Below are 18462 nucleotides of genomic sequence, written 5' to 3'. Positions count from 1 at the left end.
GAAACATAATATTGCATTTGCAGAACTGAAACTGTTTTGAATGCAGAAGGGATGAACATTATCAGGAGAATATTCTCAGGAAATGGCTGGAGATGTCTTTATAGGCAGCTGTGTTTCTCTATGAAAAAAGATAAGAGGGAAATGGAGAAGGAAGAATCACCAACACGAGCCTACGGGAAGGAAATATGAGTATACTGTGCCAGGTCAAGTTCACAGAGGTTACATTCACCCAGGAAAGCCTTAAATTGCACTTAACCCGTGTTTTGGGACTGTGTGTATCCTCTGTCCACTCTTAGGGAGAGAATGTATTCACTTCTGCTTTGAGAGCTGTTCTGGAGCAAAGGAGTCATGAGAGGGATTAGGTGGCAGAAAGAAATCTGCATTTACACATCTCTAATGTCTTAATTTTTCATGCAAAGGAAAGACAGAAATTTTCTGAAATCAAAAGACTAATTTCTAACTGAAGTCAGTCTGTGAGTTTCATGCTCTTATTTCTCTTGAAATTCTTTGTTGGCTTCTAATTGTAACCACTGAGTCGTTTCTTTGTTAATAGAGGTTAAAAGCCAAAATGCCACATGGCAAAAAGAAGTTGTTTGTTATTCCTTTAGGTCTAAGTGTGCTGGTGGCACAACACCCAGAGGGCAAAATCAGAGGTGTCTTCCACACTGTGACTCCAAAGTTTTGGTCCCTTTCTGCTGTTATTCTGACCAATTCTTGATTTTAGTGACATTCTCATTTGTCACTCCATGCTTGTATGGGCTGACTTTACATCAGCTGTAGTGAGCTAAACATGTGATTGATAAAATAATCACTTTTCTGAGTCATACCATATGTTTCCCTCTCTCGTCCGGCACAATTCTGCTCATTCTTTTCTGTGAGTTATTTTACCTTTCCTGCATCATCCCCTCTGTGCCACCAGTTTGCTTTCCCTTGCAGCCATCCATCTCTTTCCAAACAATGCCTTGTGCTGTCTGGTGGGCTTTCATCACATCTGCCTGTGTCCTCAGCAAATTACTGCAGCTCAGCTTTGCCCATGAAATGTGTTTGAATCTTTAAGTTGCTTCCCACTTTGGGTACATTCTTCTCTTATTTATTGACATGGGGCTCTGATTCCACCTCCAGATTTTAACACCCTTAAAATGAGGGGTTTGCAATATATTGTGATGTGGTTGAATTTATTATGGCAGTGTGTATGTTATCAAATCATTTAGGAACAAGGGATTGTTTTAGAATTAAAAAATGAGAGCCAAAGGTAACTTATGACTTGGCTAAGCAAGATGGGGTGAGATCATGGGAGGAGAGTGAAACTTTCTTTGGACATTTTCAGGAACAGTAGTGAGTTGTAGCTATAACTTTAGTAGAACAGGTTCAAGGCAGACAAGAAGAAAAGAGTGATTAGAAGATAAGCCTTTGTGGACTTACTATCTTATAAACTAATCTCTGAGAACTCTGTTCCTTGTTTCTTTAAAAATCTATTTGAACCAAAGCACAATCACACATTAGAGGGAAAGTGGAGGGAATAACCAAGAAGGGGTTTTCCAGATGAATCTTTGTTTATTTCTTTATTAATCTCAAAGGCAAGGAGTTTCTTCAGTTTCTTAGGTGTGCCTGTTAAAATGCTAAATATGAGTGTGTGCATTAATCCAATTAGTAATCTGGTTTTTTAACTTGGGGGAAGGGACAGGATACACCTTCTGACTTTTGTCCTTTCATCCTGTCTTCCCTCGTGCTGTTCAGTTCATTGAAGTCTCTAAACAAATATATCCAATGACCACTCCTTAATTCTAGAGGAATTCACTGAAACAGAGCTGTGTTTATCTGTCCTAGTTTAGGTCTCTGATAGTAGCAAAGTGAGCCACCATTTCACAGCTCAGCCTTAACCAGATGGCCAGTGCTGAAATAGGACAGAGAAACGAGAGGCTGGTTTAGAATTATTTCGTTATTGTACATGGATAAACCAGAAAATAAGAGCTTGGGTCTTGTTCTTGTTTTTTTCCTTACAGAGTGGTGATGAAATGATGAAGGTCACAATGTACAAAGTTTAGTTGAGGTCCCTTCTGTGCCTGACTGGAGCAAGGATCTCTGTTTTGGCTTCCTGTGTTAGGGTTGTTTCTGTAAGAATATTTCTCGCCATCTCTCCTGCCAAATTATTTGCTGGAAATAATATCAACATAAGATACTGAAAGGTGTTGATTGGACTCTTGACTATTGTGGAGCTATCAGAGCAGGAAGTGGGATGGAAAGAATTCAGGTTGAAGTCCTTGAACTCCCACCTCTCCTCCTGCTAATTTAACTATGAAAATGAACAGGGGTCCAAGGGAGTTGTCTTAGTGTTGTGAAGTCACATTTTTTCATGAACCAACAGGATATTTAATTAAAAAATTCCAAATTTCTCTAAAGCAGAGATGTTTGCTCTAGCAGTAGCAGAGCTGGCAGTTGGAGAGTTTCAGCTAAAAGCTTGGCAAATTAGAGATAGTGTGACAGTGCCTTAAAGCCTCTTGTTAAGAAAATAAATTTCTGACAGGATTCCAGCCACTTCTGGACATTTCTGGTCACTTCTCAGCTGTGTTTGTGCCACCACTGTGGTGTAAAGGTGTCTCTGCTCAAGACAGACTGAGAGAGTTGTGGTTATTCAGCCTGGAGAAGAGAAGGCTCCAGGGAGAGCTGAGAGTCCCTTCAGTGCCTGAAGGGGCTGCAGGAGAGGGACTTGGAATGAGGGGGAATGGCTTCACACTGCCAGGGTGGGTTTAGAAGGGATATTTGGTAGAAATTCTTTACTGTGAGGGTGGTGAGGTCCTGGAACAGTTGGTGACTGTTCATCCCTGGAAGTGTTCAAGGCCAGGTTGGATGGGGCCCTAAGCAAGCTGGTCTGCTGGAAGGTGGCCCTGCCCGTGGCAGTGGGGTTGAAGGAGATGATCTTTAAGGGCCCTTTGAACCCAAAGTGCTGAATGATTCTGTGCTGGTTCCCTGGGTTACAGCCATTTATCGCTGTAGAGCAGTGAACCAGCACCTCCAGCAGGCCCAACATTCAGCTCCAGACTTTCCATCTAAATTGGTTTTCACTTTCCTTTTCCTTCTCCCAGTTACTCTTCACATTCTTGGCTTCTCTTCATGTCTTACCTTCTCTGTTCTCCAGGGCCCTCCAGAGCCAAATAAGTATTTTGTATTGCAGGACAAGGTTTCTCAGGGAAATCAGCACAACTCAATACAAAAATCCTGTCTCATTTTCTAATGATTCACAGGAATTGTTCTGTTTTTAACCAAGACCGAAGTCAATCCTTAGGTTGGCGTGCAGCTTGGAAAATTTCAGGTCAAACATCCCAGTTTTGGCAAAGTGATAAAGAGTTGAACTCATTCCCCCTGCTAATTAGTTCATTTCTGTAACACAGCCATCTCTGAAGCACTGGGTGTAGCCTCTGGGAGAACAAACCTAAGCAAGGAAGCCCAGCAGGGCTGGGGAAGGGATTACTGGGCCGGGAACAGTTTTGCAAGTTTTTGCTCTCCCAGAAATGCTAGGAAAGGTTAAGGAGTCCTGCAGGGACCCTGGGACTTCAGTGGGGTAGGGAGTGGAGCAGGGAAGCAATGCACGGCTGATGAAATGATCCTGCAAGCAAGCCTTGCTCACCTGCTGGAAAAGAGTAAAATTGTGTTTTCCTGTTATATTTCATGGCTGGGGCGATTAAAAAGTTGAATTCTTCTGCAGTGGGATAGGAGGAGTAGGCATGAAATGGGACAGTTGAGCTTTTGTTTTCTCACACTTTATTCCTTAAAAAAAAAAAAAAAAAAGAGAAAGAAACTTTAGAAAGGTGCTGCTTTAAAGTTGTTATCAGTTGGGAATGAGATAAGGTGGGTGAAGGGGTGGTGTGGGCAGGAGTTCAGTTCAGATGCTCCAGGGCAATTCAGCCCTAGAGAAAGGCACGGGAGGAGGGAGGCTCCCTGTTTGCTGTGCTGGCAATCAGCAGGAGAGAGGAGAATGTGTAAAGAAAGAAAAGATGGAAGTCAGACCCCAGCAGGATGCCTGCTCGAGTTGCATCTCAATAAATAATAAGTGCCTGTTATGCTAATAGTCACGATTTCCAATGACATGATTTGCATACAGATCGTATGCATGTTAATTAAGCTGTGCCATAGCCAGTAATGGTCTCGGGTCTTGTCTTCAGCATTTTCATGTGTAAAATGATGCAGCATGGAAATGAATATTGCAGCGTTTTCACGTGCAAATAAATAGCTGACAGAATAAAGAGTCTGAGATAAGCAGGAATACCAGGGGCAATTGTGGGAGAAGCCCAGGATTAGTGTCACTTCTGGCTCTGACAACGTCTGGCCTTGCACCTGATTGTAAAGAAAATAAAATGAAACAAAGGGTTGCCTGATAATGCCATGAGGCATGATAATAATTAACCCCTTGTTGGTTAATTACTAGGTGCATGCTTGTGAACATTGCTGCACCTTTTACTAGAGCACAGGATTTAGTGGTTTTACTCTGAGTTGGGGGTGTGGGGGGGTCAAACAGGTGCGACCTGGCTTTGGAGAGGTGGGATAATGTGGGCTGAGTTACTCCCTGGAAAAAATGCTTATCGGGTTATATGGCATTGCAGACTAAATATTTAACATAGTTCGTAAGGTATATGAAAGAAATATTTACCTGTTAGGGAGCTGTAACAATATAATGTAAAAGTTCATTACCCAGGTAATTTGTTAATTTTTCAGGTCAGGCATCAGGAATTTGGAATTAGTTCAGTTTCAAAAGAAAACAGCTCTGTTTTCTGTCACAGGCAGTAACTCCCCATGACAATATTCAGTTGTTGTTGCCATCAGGTTTCCCCTGTCCTGCTGCAATCTAAACACGGGTATCTTCTGGTCAGTAAGGGCAAGAGGTTTCATTGTTGTGTTTATCTTTGCAGGAGGAGTGTTTTCTCTATATGTAAGTCATCCTTGAGCAATGGAACTGCTGGAGTAGTTAAAAAGTTGACCTTTTGCTAAAAGCAAGTCGGAATTTTTCTCCAGTCAAGTCTGTGAAGCTGGGTAGCTCTCTGAAATGCAGCTGATCTGAAGGACCATTCTCTGATGATTTTCAGCTACGATTTTAGGGCTTAGCTGAGGCCAGAAGTTCACCTGGGCAAGCTGTGATTACCAGAGATGTTTATGAGATAAGGAGTTTCATGGAGGACACACCTCTAATCGGCTGCAATTTTTAAATCTTAGTTTAAATTTAGTGCCTTATCGTTTATGCTTGGGCTTTTTTTGCTGCTTAATTAAGAATTTCTATTTTGTTTCTAGAGCAATGAGTCCATAAGAGTTGTCAGCATTTTAAACAATACCCTAGAGCTAGGAGAAACTATTGTTTAAAAGTATGCACTGGTTAGAGCTGCTGTCTTGTAGGTAAGTGGTTTGAATCAGTTAATTTTGTGTTAGGGATATTATAAATCTAAAAAACTCTTAGTTTACATAACCAGGCATAGATAACCGTGGCAGGGAGGGGAAATGTCCAAAATTCTGTATTTCATTAAGAGTCTATTGTGAATTTGGAAATGCAAGTTAGTCTATTTGATGGACAGAAACAATAAAAAATTAAAAATACCAAACAGTTCACATGAAAAAGCACATCCAAAAGAGTGGAAATACTTTGCAAGGTAACCTGAGAAGGAGTGATGCCTTTTGGCTCAGATACAGTCTTTGGAACATCCTAGTGTTGGATGGGTGGAGCAGATCCTTTTGTTTTATAAGAAGAAACACAAATGGACTCTCAAAACGAAAGGAAAATAATTTTTTGTTGGAGGTGAGAGTTTGTGTCTTTGTTCTTTGCAGATTGTGCAGGTGAAGTGTTTATATGGTTTGAATGTTTATAGACTCAGTGAGACAGGGGATTTGCAAACACTACAGTGATGCTAGCTTGATGTAGTAGTGGTATTTTCATTAGAATAAATGAGTTTACTTTTCTGGTGGGATGTGCAAGCTTAAAAACATCCAGAGCAACAATAAACAACTGTAAGTTCAGAGACAACTCTAATTAGGGGAAGGCTGAAGCAATTAAGATGGGTAAACTCTATTGATCATAACTGAAGAAGATACATCCAGATGACAGGAGTGGTTTTACAGTGGGTGCCCTGACATGGTTAATGACTGCTATTGATTTAACAGTAATGATTGTAGTATTTTATTGGGGGAGGGTGGGTAGGAAGGTTAAATCAAGTTTTATATAGGGCTTTTCTAAACCATAGTACAACCACTTGGAGAGCTGCTTGTTCAATCAGAAATATCTTATTCTGTGGCTGTCACAGCTGGCATGTCCTTCTTGGGCCTGAATGCATCCTCTGACACAGAGCCCTGTGCCTGCTGGCCAAAACAGATCCTGCAATTCAAATTTTCTCTCTTCCTGAGCTGTTCTCTGCCTCACAGCTCCTAGATGATGATTTGTATAGCTTCTTTCCTATCTGTTTCTGTTCTCCACTCTCTTGCTTGTTGACAGTAGGTGTTAGAAAGCTCAGAAAACAAACTGTAAATGAAATATGGACCTCTGTCATAGATTCACCCCAAAGCATTTTTTTTTCAGAGTCCTGAGAAAAAGAATTCATGCCAGCTGCACAGTGTTTATAATTCCATTTGGTAGGGATAGAACTTAAAATCTAAATGGTTGCAGGGGACAGTGAAGTCCTAGAACATTGTAGTAGTTCCTGTTACTCTATTCAGCAGTTTAGATTGGAAGAATTACATTTTTTTCCTTAGTGAGTGGCATGTGTGTTAAAATCATGCTTGGCAGTGTTCTGTTCTTTTGAAAGAGCACTGATTTTTATAGTTTGGAGAAGGAGATGAAGAAAACTGCCTTTAAAACAATGGTCATGAGGCATCATTCTTGTGTTTCACCACATTACCTGCACTTTGAGATCAGATTTTTGTCCATTTATATTGACTGTTCTTACTAGTGGGTTATTTGTCTTATATCATTTTAGTTGGGTTTATTTGTTATATCTGGAAATATTAGCATAGAAATCACAGATGCAACAGCAAATACAAATAAATATACTTTATAGACTATATACACAAATAACTGTGTATACAGTTATTATGTTGATAATATTTCTCACTCAAGGAGTTTGAGACTTGGTACTGGGTTTAAATATAGAAACATTTTGGATCCTCCAAGTATAAGCCCTGGATTCAGCATTCATTTGGAATTCCTCTCAGATAAGAATATGCAAGCTAAATTGCTGTTCAGCATCCCCCATTTTTAATGGATTTTCTCCAGTTCCCTGCCTTTTTTTCTTTTTAGAAAGTGGCCATGTGTGTTTTTCACTCTGATGTGCTTATTCATTTGAAGTGGGCATAGTGAAAAGTATGCCTCACAACTGTGTCAACACCAGTGCTCCTTGGAGGCTACTGGCATTTTTTAAACCATCTTTGAAGAGCATGTTAAAATGTTATAAAGCCATTTTTAATCAGACATCACACACACACACACACAAATAGTCTTTTCTTCTCCACCAGGCATGCATCTCACCTTGTTGGAGGAAGCTGGGGCATTCCTTAGTGGAAAGCAGCTCCTTGGAGGGGGATGCTGAGTATCTCATACTGTGCAATAACTATTAATATGCCCCATATTTGAGTTTTCTGGTCAAATTCACAATCTCCTGGGGGTCAGAATCCCCTTTCCCCAGTTCCTGTGCATTACAATCCATGCCCATGCAGCAGCACTCACTGATGGTTCCTTTTTACTTCCTTCTGTGTGATACCACCTGAGTGATTTAAACAAAAGCCCAAAGTATGCTACACTTCATGTGTTCACTTATAAAAATAAATAAATCCACACAGCGCCACCATAATATAATTATCTGCTCTCAGGAAAGCCTGAGGCAACAGAGGGTTCTTCCCACTGAGATGTAAGGATGTGAGGAGTGTTTCAGAGCACATATCCCTGGTCAGTCTGCAAACTGAAGAATAAGAGGAATTAAAAATGAAGCTTCATTTTCCAGTCCTACTTTTCCTGTCTTCCAAGCTCCCTTTGGAAGCTCCCTTAAAACCCACATGGTTGTAGCAGCTAGGGTTTATTTTCTACTATACCTCCTCCTGAGAGTTTATGTTGCTGCCAGTGTTCCTCTGATTTTAGGTAGAAATACCTTCCTAGGATTAACAATTAGACATGAGTTCAGTAAGCTGGGGCTCCTTTATTTCTGTTTGATTTTTTTTAAAATTTAATTTATTGCAGAGGTCATTTGTTTAGGTAGCTACATAGAGTTTTAGCCCTGTAGAACCATGTGTAAGAGCTGTAATGGTGCACCAGTGCTGCTGTAGTCCTGCTTTTATTTTCTCATGCAGATAGTCAGTGGAAGTACTCTAAAACTGTGTGGTTTTGTTCCTTGTGCTCAACTTCAAAGGACAGGAGTGTGTTTGAGTCTGTTCAGAATATGTTTTGGTGTTACAAATGTTGGGGGTTTTTATTTAAATAATCATAATGTCCTTTAGGAGGAAAGAAATGAAAAACAAATCTTAAGAAATTGCTGTTGAGATTACTTTAAGGCATTGGTTGACCCAGGGGTAATGGAGTCTCTTCCAGGCAAGATGTGGCAGATGCCTCATGCCACACAGGATCTAGCAGGTTCCAAAGCCTGTGAAGTGGGATATCTTTATAGCCTATGCTGCTTGGGTTGCTTTTATAATCATTCCAGTTATCAAATACAGACTTTTTATAAGGTTCTAACTGACAAATCTCAGCTACTGAGGAGCAAAAATTGAAAGGATTTGATGTATTGCAATAAACCCACAATTTTCAGGCATTTTTGTGTCCTCCAAGGAAGCATTTGAAGCGCAGCAAGATCTGAGCTGCCTTAACCTAGAGTGCAAACCTATAATTGTGGATTTGGGCCTTTGCAGATAAAATGGAAGGAGGCATTTCTTTGGCAAGTTCTTGTTTTGCTGCAAGCAGATTTAGTTCACTTCTGACCAGGATCACAGTTGTGCCTGGGGTCCATGGGAACAGCTCAGGGGTGTGGGGGAAGGAAGGAGGGATTGGAGGTGCAGTGGTTTTATGGCACTGAGCATTAGGACACTTTGCAGCCTTTTCTAAGCAGCTGTTCTTTAGGTAAATCAATACTGTGGGGTCTCTTTACTTCTCCCCAACTTTAACTACCATAAAAGAACTTAATGTAAAGCTGTTCACAGCTTATCTCACCCCATTGCTATGTGAAACTTCTAACACAAACGCTTTTGTGCACTGCAGCCATAACACACTAATCTTCTGAACTTCCTGACCCATAAAACTGATTATTGCTACATGTAAAATTCATCTGGAAGTATCCCTCTGAATTTAGCCTTATGGGTGTTACATTGCAAAATCCCTCCTTTGCAGTGGAAGGGCTGCCAGGGAAGGGAAGGACAATGGGGCTGTAGATGGATGTTGGTATTGTGCTGTACCTTAATATTGTGAATTTGCCTTTATTTGGAGCTGGTGATTCAACAGATGCAGTGTCCTGATTTTTTTTTCCCCCCCTAGATTACAATTTCAATTTTTTTTTTTTTTATTTTAAATTGGAGTGTTTCTGGCTGTTCTTACTTGCCATTAGCAGTGGGTCAGACACTCCTATACAACTGCATGGGCAGATAATTGAGAAACATCACTTGTGGAAGGAGGACAGGAAGGGTGTTAGGGGTGAAAAGAAAGCTTTACTGTTGCAGTTGTGATTCTTTTAAGTACCTGTCATATCTGAGAGTTATGTCTGCTCACTATTCAGCAATTAAAATAAAGAATGAGAAGCAGTTTGCAGGATTCTTTGATAAAGGGTGGGGGTTAAAATGCACAGGAGGCAAAACAGGAGAAATAACAGTCCATGAGGATCTTTTCCCTCTTTCTTTGTGGATAATACATAGCTTTTTTAGAAAAAAGCCATGTGATTCTTGTCTAATCTTCAGCAAAGATAGTGACATCAGCAGCTTTGCATTTGTACATCATAGAGGGGGTGGGTTGGCTGCACTCTAAGGTGCAGATGAACCAAAAAGCACAAACAAGAGTCATGTTTCTACCTTTTTTTTTTTTTTTTCAATCATCAGACTAACATAAAATAGGTAATCATCAGGCTGAAAAAAAACCCTAAAAATTTTTAAAATTAAGTGAACCGGCCGTTTTAATTTTGAACCACAAACATTTGTGTTAAATGATGCTTTTCCCAAGCCACTTTTATTATTAGCATTGTTCAAAATTGCAAGTTGTCACATCCAGCAGCCTCTAAATTACCCGTCCTCTGTGTTGCCATAGTTACACAGTAGCCACTAAAATACAGGCTCCAGTGTAAAAAGGCAAGCTCAGACTGAGACTCATTTATTTGAAGGTTTTGGCAGCAGAATATCTCCACAAAGTCTTTGTTTTACAGCCTTTGAATTCTTGCATTTTAACTCTTTCAACTAACGTTGCAGTGTTGTGCTGAAAGGTATCTCTTATTTAGGACAAGGGTGTTCAAGCTGAGTTGATCAATATATAATGGTGTAGTTGACTTCTCACTTCCTACTTTTCTCTTTGGTTTTGGGCTGAATGATCCGTGATTTTCTTGAGGTGAGGCTAAGGCACCAGCATCGTGTCCTGTCCATTTTCTCCATCCTAAAGGCTTCCCACCTCCTTTCCAGAACAGGATCCCTTGCTGGTGATCTTGCTGGCAACAGAAAATCCTGGCACCACTCAGCTGGTGTGATTTCCCATACTAGAAAAAAAAAAACAAAACCCCAAAAAAAAAAGAAACAATCCCACATGTTCATCAGAATGCAGAGGTCTTGGTAGAATCCTGTCAGAAAATATTTATATTAGACTAAAATAAGAATTTTGAATGTTAACCACCAGATTTTTTTTATCAACCTCATATTTCCAAATAGCCTTCTCTATTCTGTTTGAAATAAGGGGAAGTAATAAGCCCGGCCCCCCCTTGCTCTACAGTGCTAAATAAAGAAGAGTCAGATTAATATTACATATCTTGTCTCAGTTTCTTAAGCTCTTAGCTGGAGATACCAGTGGATAAATTGCTGTTTTCTTTACCATTCCTATTGAAAATGTTTTTCTATACCACCGCTCCCCCTACATTTGAAAAAAATTTTAAAAAATTACCAGTATTCCAAATATTTTGTACTAAAACGTTTTAGGTATGTTTCCTGCTCCATTCACATAAAACAATACTTGCTGCAGCAGTCACATTGCTGAACTAGAGGCAGAGTGGGGAAAAATGCTTGTAGGGGTTGCTTTCAGCTGGGATCCAGCAGTGCCATGTGGTCCCTCTGAGTGCAGGGCTGCTGGCATCAGCTTTTCCTTGGTGGGCTATGGTTCCTGACCTGGAGGCACCAGCCTGCCTGGTCACTGCCATCAGCTCACAGCTCTCACAGATGACCCAGCCCCAGCACACAGTCTTGACCTCTCGCTTTTTCAGCACTTCAGAGGTTAATTTTGTTGAGGGATCAGATTTCTTTCCAGGGGAAGTTTCTGATGATCACCTTCTAGCTGGGTTTTACTTTCCAGTGTCTCTCAGAGCTGCTGACTCTCTGTGGAGGTCTCTATTGGAAAACAGCCTTGCTCCAACTTTTTTTTTTTCCCAAGTCTCTTCCTAGATAGTCAAGTTACAGGCTGGTTTATTTAAGGGGGGGCATTGGATGGTAGCCTAATGAAGGTATCAACCTGCAAAATAAATCTGAGCCCCTTTCCTGGAATTCTTCATGGGCAACAAGGTGGAGAAGTGCTTTGGCTGGGGAATATTGCAAGGTAAGAGATTTTCTGCACTTTGGAAAACACGGGAGTGTGTTGTGTTACACCTTTGAGTAAGGAGGTTTAGCTTTGCAAATGCTGGTAGCAGTGGAAACACTTCAGCTGATGGATAAATCTGAGCAGCTTTCTCCCTGCACTGCTTCTTTTCAATCTCTGTATGCTGCATGGAATCAATACATTTTTACTAGACTGCAAATATTTGAATAACATGGTAGAAAGTTTCCTAAGTGAGGACTGACAGCTATTGCTGCATTTGCTTTTTCTGCCTTAATTTTGTGATTCTGTGAGGTTTATTGATACTCAAAGGTTGCAATCTAGCTGGCTATCTTTCCACTAGTGTTGCAGGCTTTTAGCCTCAGAAAACTATGGGGCTTTTGTTATATTTTAGCACTCTAAAGTCTGGTTTCAGTGCAAAGGAGGAGCCTCTGTGGGAATGAGCTCACCCTGCAAGGAAACAAAGGCGAGTGTGAGTCTGTTTCAGGCCAGATCCCAGCCCAGAGTGCACTTGCTTTTTAGGACATAATATCCAGTTCTTATTCTCACTCCTGTGCAAATTTCTGGCGGCTTCCTGATTTGTCTGAGTAAGGTTGTAAGATCTCTTTTTCCTTTCTGTACTTCCTTCCAAATAAGCCGAATTTTAAAGGCTCACATGAACGAGGAGTTGCTGTCTAGAATGTTGCAGTTCTGCCAGGACAAAAAACTGCTTTTGGGGTTGGTAGTAGCTGACATCTTCCAGGCAGCAAAGAATAAAACATTTTACTTGATTATGTGCCTGTTTGTTCTGTAAATCACTGGTGGGATAACAACTGTTGTTTTTCAGTGCTTTGGCTTCCTGAGTGATAGTGCTGTGCCCTGTGATCAAATTAACACATTTTTATTGCCAAGTTCAGCGTTTATTTTAAGGCGTATTTCAGCAGGCTGTCATGCATTCAGAAAGACAATTTCTGTCGTTTTCCTCCTTTTTTCCTGATGGGACAAGTGTGTGCATTGTCTTTGTCTCCATGTGCTCAGCTACAGCTGGTGCTGCTGTGAGGCAGGAGCAGTTTCAGGTGTGAAATCACTTGTGCTGTGCCCAGGTTTTGGCCTTGATCCATTTATGTGGAAGCTTTGCAGTGTCTTCTGAGTAGGGAAAAGCAGAATTGCTTGGAGTTTTCGTGCATATATGTCTTGTCTTCACTTTGTGCCTGTGTGTTTCTTGCTTGGGGTTAGTGACAGACCTGAAAGATTTGGTGGAGTTCCAGTGTTAGGATGGATTAGAAGGAGATGGGAAGAAAAGGAGCCATATCCAACCTGCCAGCTGCAGCTTTGGCTCTGGGGTGTTCAGTATCCATCTTTTCCTGGCTGAGGCTGTCCAGTGGTCCCACCTGGAGTGACCCTGATCAGGAGGCAGGTGGCCACGGGGCAGGTGGGCCCAGCCCCTTGAGTCTTTCAAAAGCACCCTCAGCAGCAGGGAATTGAAATGCATCTTGCATAGCTTTGTTTCCATGCTGCCCTTCCTTCCTTTCCTTCCATGTTTTTGTAACATCATTCCTGTAAGAATTTAGCTGATCTATTATTTTTTTCTTCTCAGTGTTTAACCCTGTTTTTATTATGTTTTGGAGCCTCTGCCAGGTCCCAGTAGCTGCTGGTGAGCTGTTGAGCTCTCACCAGCTCAGCCCCAGTGTTGGAGGAGCTTGAGGTGGGTGTCAGAAACTGTCACTGTGTTCAGTGGGTGCTTCCCCCTTCTTTAAGTCTTAAATTGTGTCTTTGTACGAGGAGGTGATGTGATCCAGAGTTTCTGCTTTTGGGGGAGAAGTAAGTAAGTAGAAAGAAAAAAGTGCTGGTAAGTAAGGCAGGGGAAGAAAGCTGCACAGTCAGGTTGTTGGTTTTCACAGCTCCCTATCCCCTGGGCAGGCCACCTTCTCCTTCTCTGCCTGCCTGGAGTGAGGAGGTGTTTGGGCTGGGACCTTGCTGAGGCATATTGCAGTGGTGACCTCCACCCAGAGCCTTGCCAGGGGCCTCCTCCCCATTCCCTCATCCCCTCGTGCTGGGGGGACTGCAGGGAGCTGGGGCAGTCCATCCCTGAATCCACAGAGGGCTGGGCTTGACCTCTGGATTTGTTCAGTCCGTTGCTGTCATGTGGACTCTTACAGGGATTTCTTCTCTGGAAGGCACCCGAGGCTTTGTATGTAAACAAGGTTTTCTGACTTTGATTAGAAGACTTTTCTCTCACTGTCCTGGAAACAAAGGCAGAACAAACAAAGCACATTTTTTTAAGGCGATGATTGAGCTTTAACACTGACCTTATGGTGATATGAAGACCCTGATTTTGTTTCCAGCTTTCTCTGGAGTCAGTGTAGTGACACAGACACGAGCAGGGATGAGCATCACTGCTGTGGCCTCCAAAGCAGGGAGCTGAGGGTGCAGCTGGCCAAGGGGTGCTCTGTGCACCCAGTGTAGAGCTGCTCTGCAAACAGCTGTATAAACACAGTAAGTCTTCAGACAGAGCAGTAGCTGGGAAAATATGGTTTATAGGTTGTGAATGCAAAAAAAGGGGCTGGCAGCTGGTTGTAGTTTTGTACACTAAATTTTGCAGACTTAGCTGGGAGTTTCTCCAGCACCTGGGTCACATGCAGTGCCTTGCTTTTCTCCTCTTCCCCCAGGCTGTGGAGGTACCAGAGGAACCCTGGTTGTGAGCAGTGGCCAAAAAAACAAGTTCCACCAGTCAGGCATTTTGCAACTGAATGCAGTTGTGCTGGCTGGTGACCCCAGACAGCCAAGGGCTGAAGGGGCTTGGAGCAAAGGTGTAGGTGAAGAAGGGACCTTTGGAATTTCAGCTTCAGAGCAGGATGTGATGAGTTTAGGTAGAAAGTCGAATCAGCTCATGAAAATTTAGGGTTTTCTAACTCCTTGAGATCAGGTGGATTTTTAGGAGGTCGTGTGTGTTTGTGTGTGTGTGTGTGTGTGTGTGTGTGTGTGTGTGTGTGTGTGCTCAGCTGTGTTCCTCAATGGCTTGGTCAAATTCCTGGTTAAATTTGAAGGGACAAAATAAAATCCAGTGTTATTTTTATAAGGCTATTAGCACTGATCTAAGAAGATTAAATGAAAAGAGCATTTGCAGTTTTTTAGCTTTTCCAAATCTTTTCTTCCCCAAATTTTTCAGCGCTGAATAATTTTGTCCTGTGAGTTATTCCCTTTACAAATAGGTATTTTAAATGTAAATCCTGAAATCTTATCTTGGATGAATTCTAAACAGAGCTTGACAGAGAGCTGCAGTTCAGCCTGCTGGCAGTAACTCCAATAGCCACTAAACATGAAAATGTCTGAGTAGCTCACAGCACACTTCCAGCACTTCAACTCTGCACCAAAAAAATGTCTTTTAAAGGATTAGATTCTGCTCCAGAAAGAATAACTGGAACGGCTCTGTATTCTTTTTTCCTGGTTTGCTTTTCTTGGTCTGACTTTACTGAAGTGTTTCAAGGTAACAGTCCTGTCCCTGGGCTCCTCTTTTGGTAAGAAACAAAGTGGTTTATGTTAAAATACCTAGAGTGAGAGGTAAGAAGAGAGTAACTGGAGACATGGGGGAGGTGGGTGATTAATAGCAGCGTAAAACACATTAATTAAATTCACTTCTCTTGAGGTAGATTTCTATCCATTCTTTTGCAAATGGTTATGTTTCAGTTTCAGAGCAGTTTGAAAGGAAAACTCTGCAAGGGTCTGTGTGTGCTTTCTGGGTTTCTGGCCCAGCTCTCGCTACTGTAGGAAATCCCAGGAGAAAACAGTGGAAGCTGTGGTATTTACTGTCTCATGTTATAGCACATTTAATTTTTCCTTTTACATTTGAAGATGCTGTGAAGTTTCCATCATTTTGTACCTTGGATCTTTTTCATTGCTGTTGTTGTTGTTGACCTGTCAACTCATAAATAGTTAAATTATTAAATAGAAGAGGATAATTGCCATGTTTCCACTTGAAATATTGTAGAGCCCCAAGGCCCTTTCTTGGACAAATGTATAGTTCAGCAGCTCGTTGTAATTTTGGTTTTGAGTGAAGATCCAACAAAATTAAACTCCACACCCATCCGTAGAGAAAGGTGCATTTTCAGCCTTCAACAATAGCTTTATTTAGAAGGATTTTAATGACTCCTCTGCAAAGGGGGAAGATTTCTGCAGTGAGAAGGACTATCCTGGGGATCACAGAATGACTTCTCGTGCTGTCCAAGCTGACAAAGGAGAGCCAGTTGTGTGGATGATGATTATGCAAGATGGAAAAGTGCTGATAGACTGTGGAAAAATACAAGTCTGAGCCTAACAGCTTTGCAGAGCTGTTTGAAAAAGCAGCTTGGAGCAGTTGATCTGGGGCTACACGTGGGTGATGTGTAGCAGCAGGGCTGTGTTGGGGTGAGCAGAGTGAGGTGGGGAGGCACAGGAAGCTGCTTGGGCTGCTGGCTTTCATGGAGAGCAGGAGGCAGCACCGTGGCAGTTTTTAAGTGGTGGCAGGGGTGGGTTTCAGGTGGGTGGTTGTATAATTTTCATATATAATACACTTTTGAGATTTTAATTTATTTTTTTTTAATTTGCAATTTTCAGTAATCAAAGTAACGTTTCAGGTGATTGATCAAATAAAGAAAGGAAAACCCAAACATTTCAAGTTCAGGTTATGGCTGAGTAGACTTCTGCTGACATCAGAAGTTTTTAATTGCACCAGCTAAATTACAAAGATGCTATCTGGGCTCTGGGAGCCAAGAACACCATAATTAGAGCTGTTAGATGCCCCATTCTGCCTCCTCACTTTTGACTTTAACCATCAAGGCGCTGGATCCAGGTAAAAATGAACTAACTTAGGTGGAGGGCTTGGGGTGGTTTCAAGAGCAGCTGAAACAAATGCCTCAGTTTGTGACTGGTCCTGTCTCCTGCAGGAGCCACAGCCTTGACCAGAGTGTGTGGGTTCATTGCATGACTTTGGAGCTGTTGGGTGCTCATAAAGTGCCTTCCATTGGTGTTTAGTTCAGAGAGTTCAGTGAATCCTACCAGCCCTCTCTAGAGCTGTTTCAAAGGGCAGCATCAGCAATTGTTCATGTAGGTTTACAAAATTATTTTCAGTTTCTTAAGGTGTTTTCATGTTTTCTTACATTGTTTTTTCTAGCTGGAGACTGAGCTGAAGTGATGTTTATTAAACAAAGCTCTCTGGGTTTAGACAGGTCTGTGTGTTTACACATCCTACCTTGTCAGAACAGCTTGGGCACCAGTGTCACCAGCGTGCCCACGAGAGCTGTGCTGCTTAGCTTGTGGCACCCAGAATCTATCCAGGCATCTATCTTCAGGCCTCAGAACAGCTAATCTTTTTTTAATTTAGTAAGAGATTACTAAGCTTGAAAATAGAGAGTTGGAATAGTTCATAGTTTCCACCAGGACATAAAGGACCTAAAGCCCAGGGTACACGGGAGGGGAAACCACAACCATCAATGTATTCAGGTGCATGTTTCTACCTTTGTCCTCAGGCACATGTCCCAGTTCAGAAGGGCTCTCAGACATTTTCATAATGCCTTACATTGCCCAGCTGAAGCCAACAGGACTGGCTGATGGCAGAAAAACTGCTTATGGTTAACATTAAACACATTCTTTAGGTGCTGATTAACTGGGGTAGTTTAAGAAATGTGAGTGCTCAAAAATGAAATGTTTCAGTTCCTATACATTGAAGGTGGGACTAGGAGTCACACAGGGAAAAATTATTGTATTTAATTTTTTTTTTTCCTGCCCACTGCCACATCTCCATAAGAAGGAAATGAAACTATCAAACGCAGAAGGCATTGGCATTGATGATATTATTACTGTTATGATTGTTATTTTTTATAGGTTCAGAAATAGAAAATGAGTTTGTTGCTACACAAAACTTTGGAAAACAAGAAGCATCTTTTTTTATTCAGTGACTTTTTATTAACTATTTTAGTACCTTATTTGCAGACTTACCTAGGAATTGTAAATGCTTTATGTGGTAGATTTGGAAAGAGAAATAAATATCAGTTATAGGACCTGTTTTCAGAACTGAAATTTAGAAGTAGTATGGCTTTCAATATTTTGCCTTGTGATATTTAATTGCCTACTCTAAATAAGAAAGTGCTTCAAAGATGTCTTTCAATCCTTTTCCAGATTATCAATTCCCCCCCTGGCATTTCTTGGCATGGGCAGCACATCTTTTATTCACTTATGCTGGAAAAGATTTTTCAAAACAGCAAATAAAATTGGTGTGTCAAATTTGCCTGCCTGCCTTTCTCAGATTCAGGAGGTCTCACATTGTGAGTTTTATGTTAATATGGATTTCTATGTTGTGTTGCACCTTTGATCCAGGTGAAGGCAAATCTGGAAAAAAAATTCTCTCTTTCCTTTGAATTGTAGCATCACCAACACTGTAGACTGCAGCATTCCTTTCCAATCACAAGAGCTGGAGTGTCTGCAGGTTTGTCAAAAAGCCTTTGGAAAATCTTGGAAATCCTGGGATTGGGTCAGTCCTGAGAGTCAGTCAGGGCTGGCTGCAGTGAATTCTCATGAGCTGCAGAAAAGATGAAGGTGTGAAGGGTGATGAAGGTGTGACCCCAAGGCTCCATCAAAAAGGGCCTGTGGCAGGGGCCAGCAGTGTGTTGTGGTGTGTCCCTGTGTGTTGTGGTGTGTCCCTGTCCCTCCCCATCCCTGTTCCAGCAGAGCAGTGTGCCTGAGCACCCCAAATTTCCTTTCCTGGCTTGCTGGAGCTGTTGATC

General features: G+C 41.6%; 1 protein-coding gene across 7 annotated transcripts in view; it reads left to right on the top strand.

Annotated features, from left to right (window-relative positions):
- NAV2 (neuron navigator 2) overlaps positions 1 to 18462 on the top strand; it is a 381930-nt gene that overhangs the window by 309533 nt on the left and 53935 nt on the right. The window contains exon 1 of one of the 7 annotated variants that reach the window (XM_059848313.1): positions 11455 to 11728. The exons of the other annotated variants lie outside the window; for them this stretch is intronic. Coding sequence (XP_059704296.1) covers positions 11631 to 11728 — 98 coding nt within the window. The 5' untranslated portion in view covers positions 11455 to 11630. Of the gene's footprint in view, positions 1 to 11454; positions 11729 to 18462 lie in introns of those variants that run through there. 7 annotated transcript variants of the gene reach the window in all.

This window comes from Haemorhous mexicanus, chromosome 6, assembly GCF_027477595.1.
Source record: "Haemorhous mexicanus isolate bHaeMex1 chromosome 6, bHaeMex1.pri, whole genome shotgun sequence".
NCBI classification, from domain to species: Eukaryota; Metazoa; Chordata; class Aves; order Passeriformes; family Fringillidae; genus Haemorhous; species Haemorhous mexicanus.
Note: the sequence above shows the minus strand (reverse complement) of the source record. Positions and strands in the feature narration are given on the sequence as shown.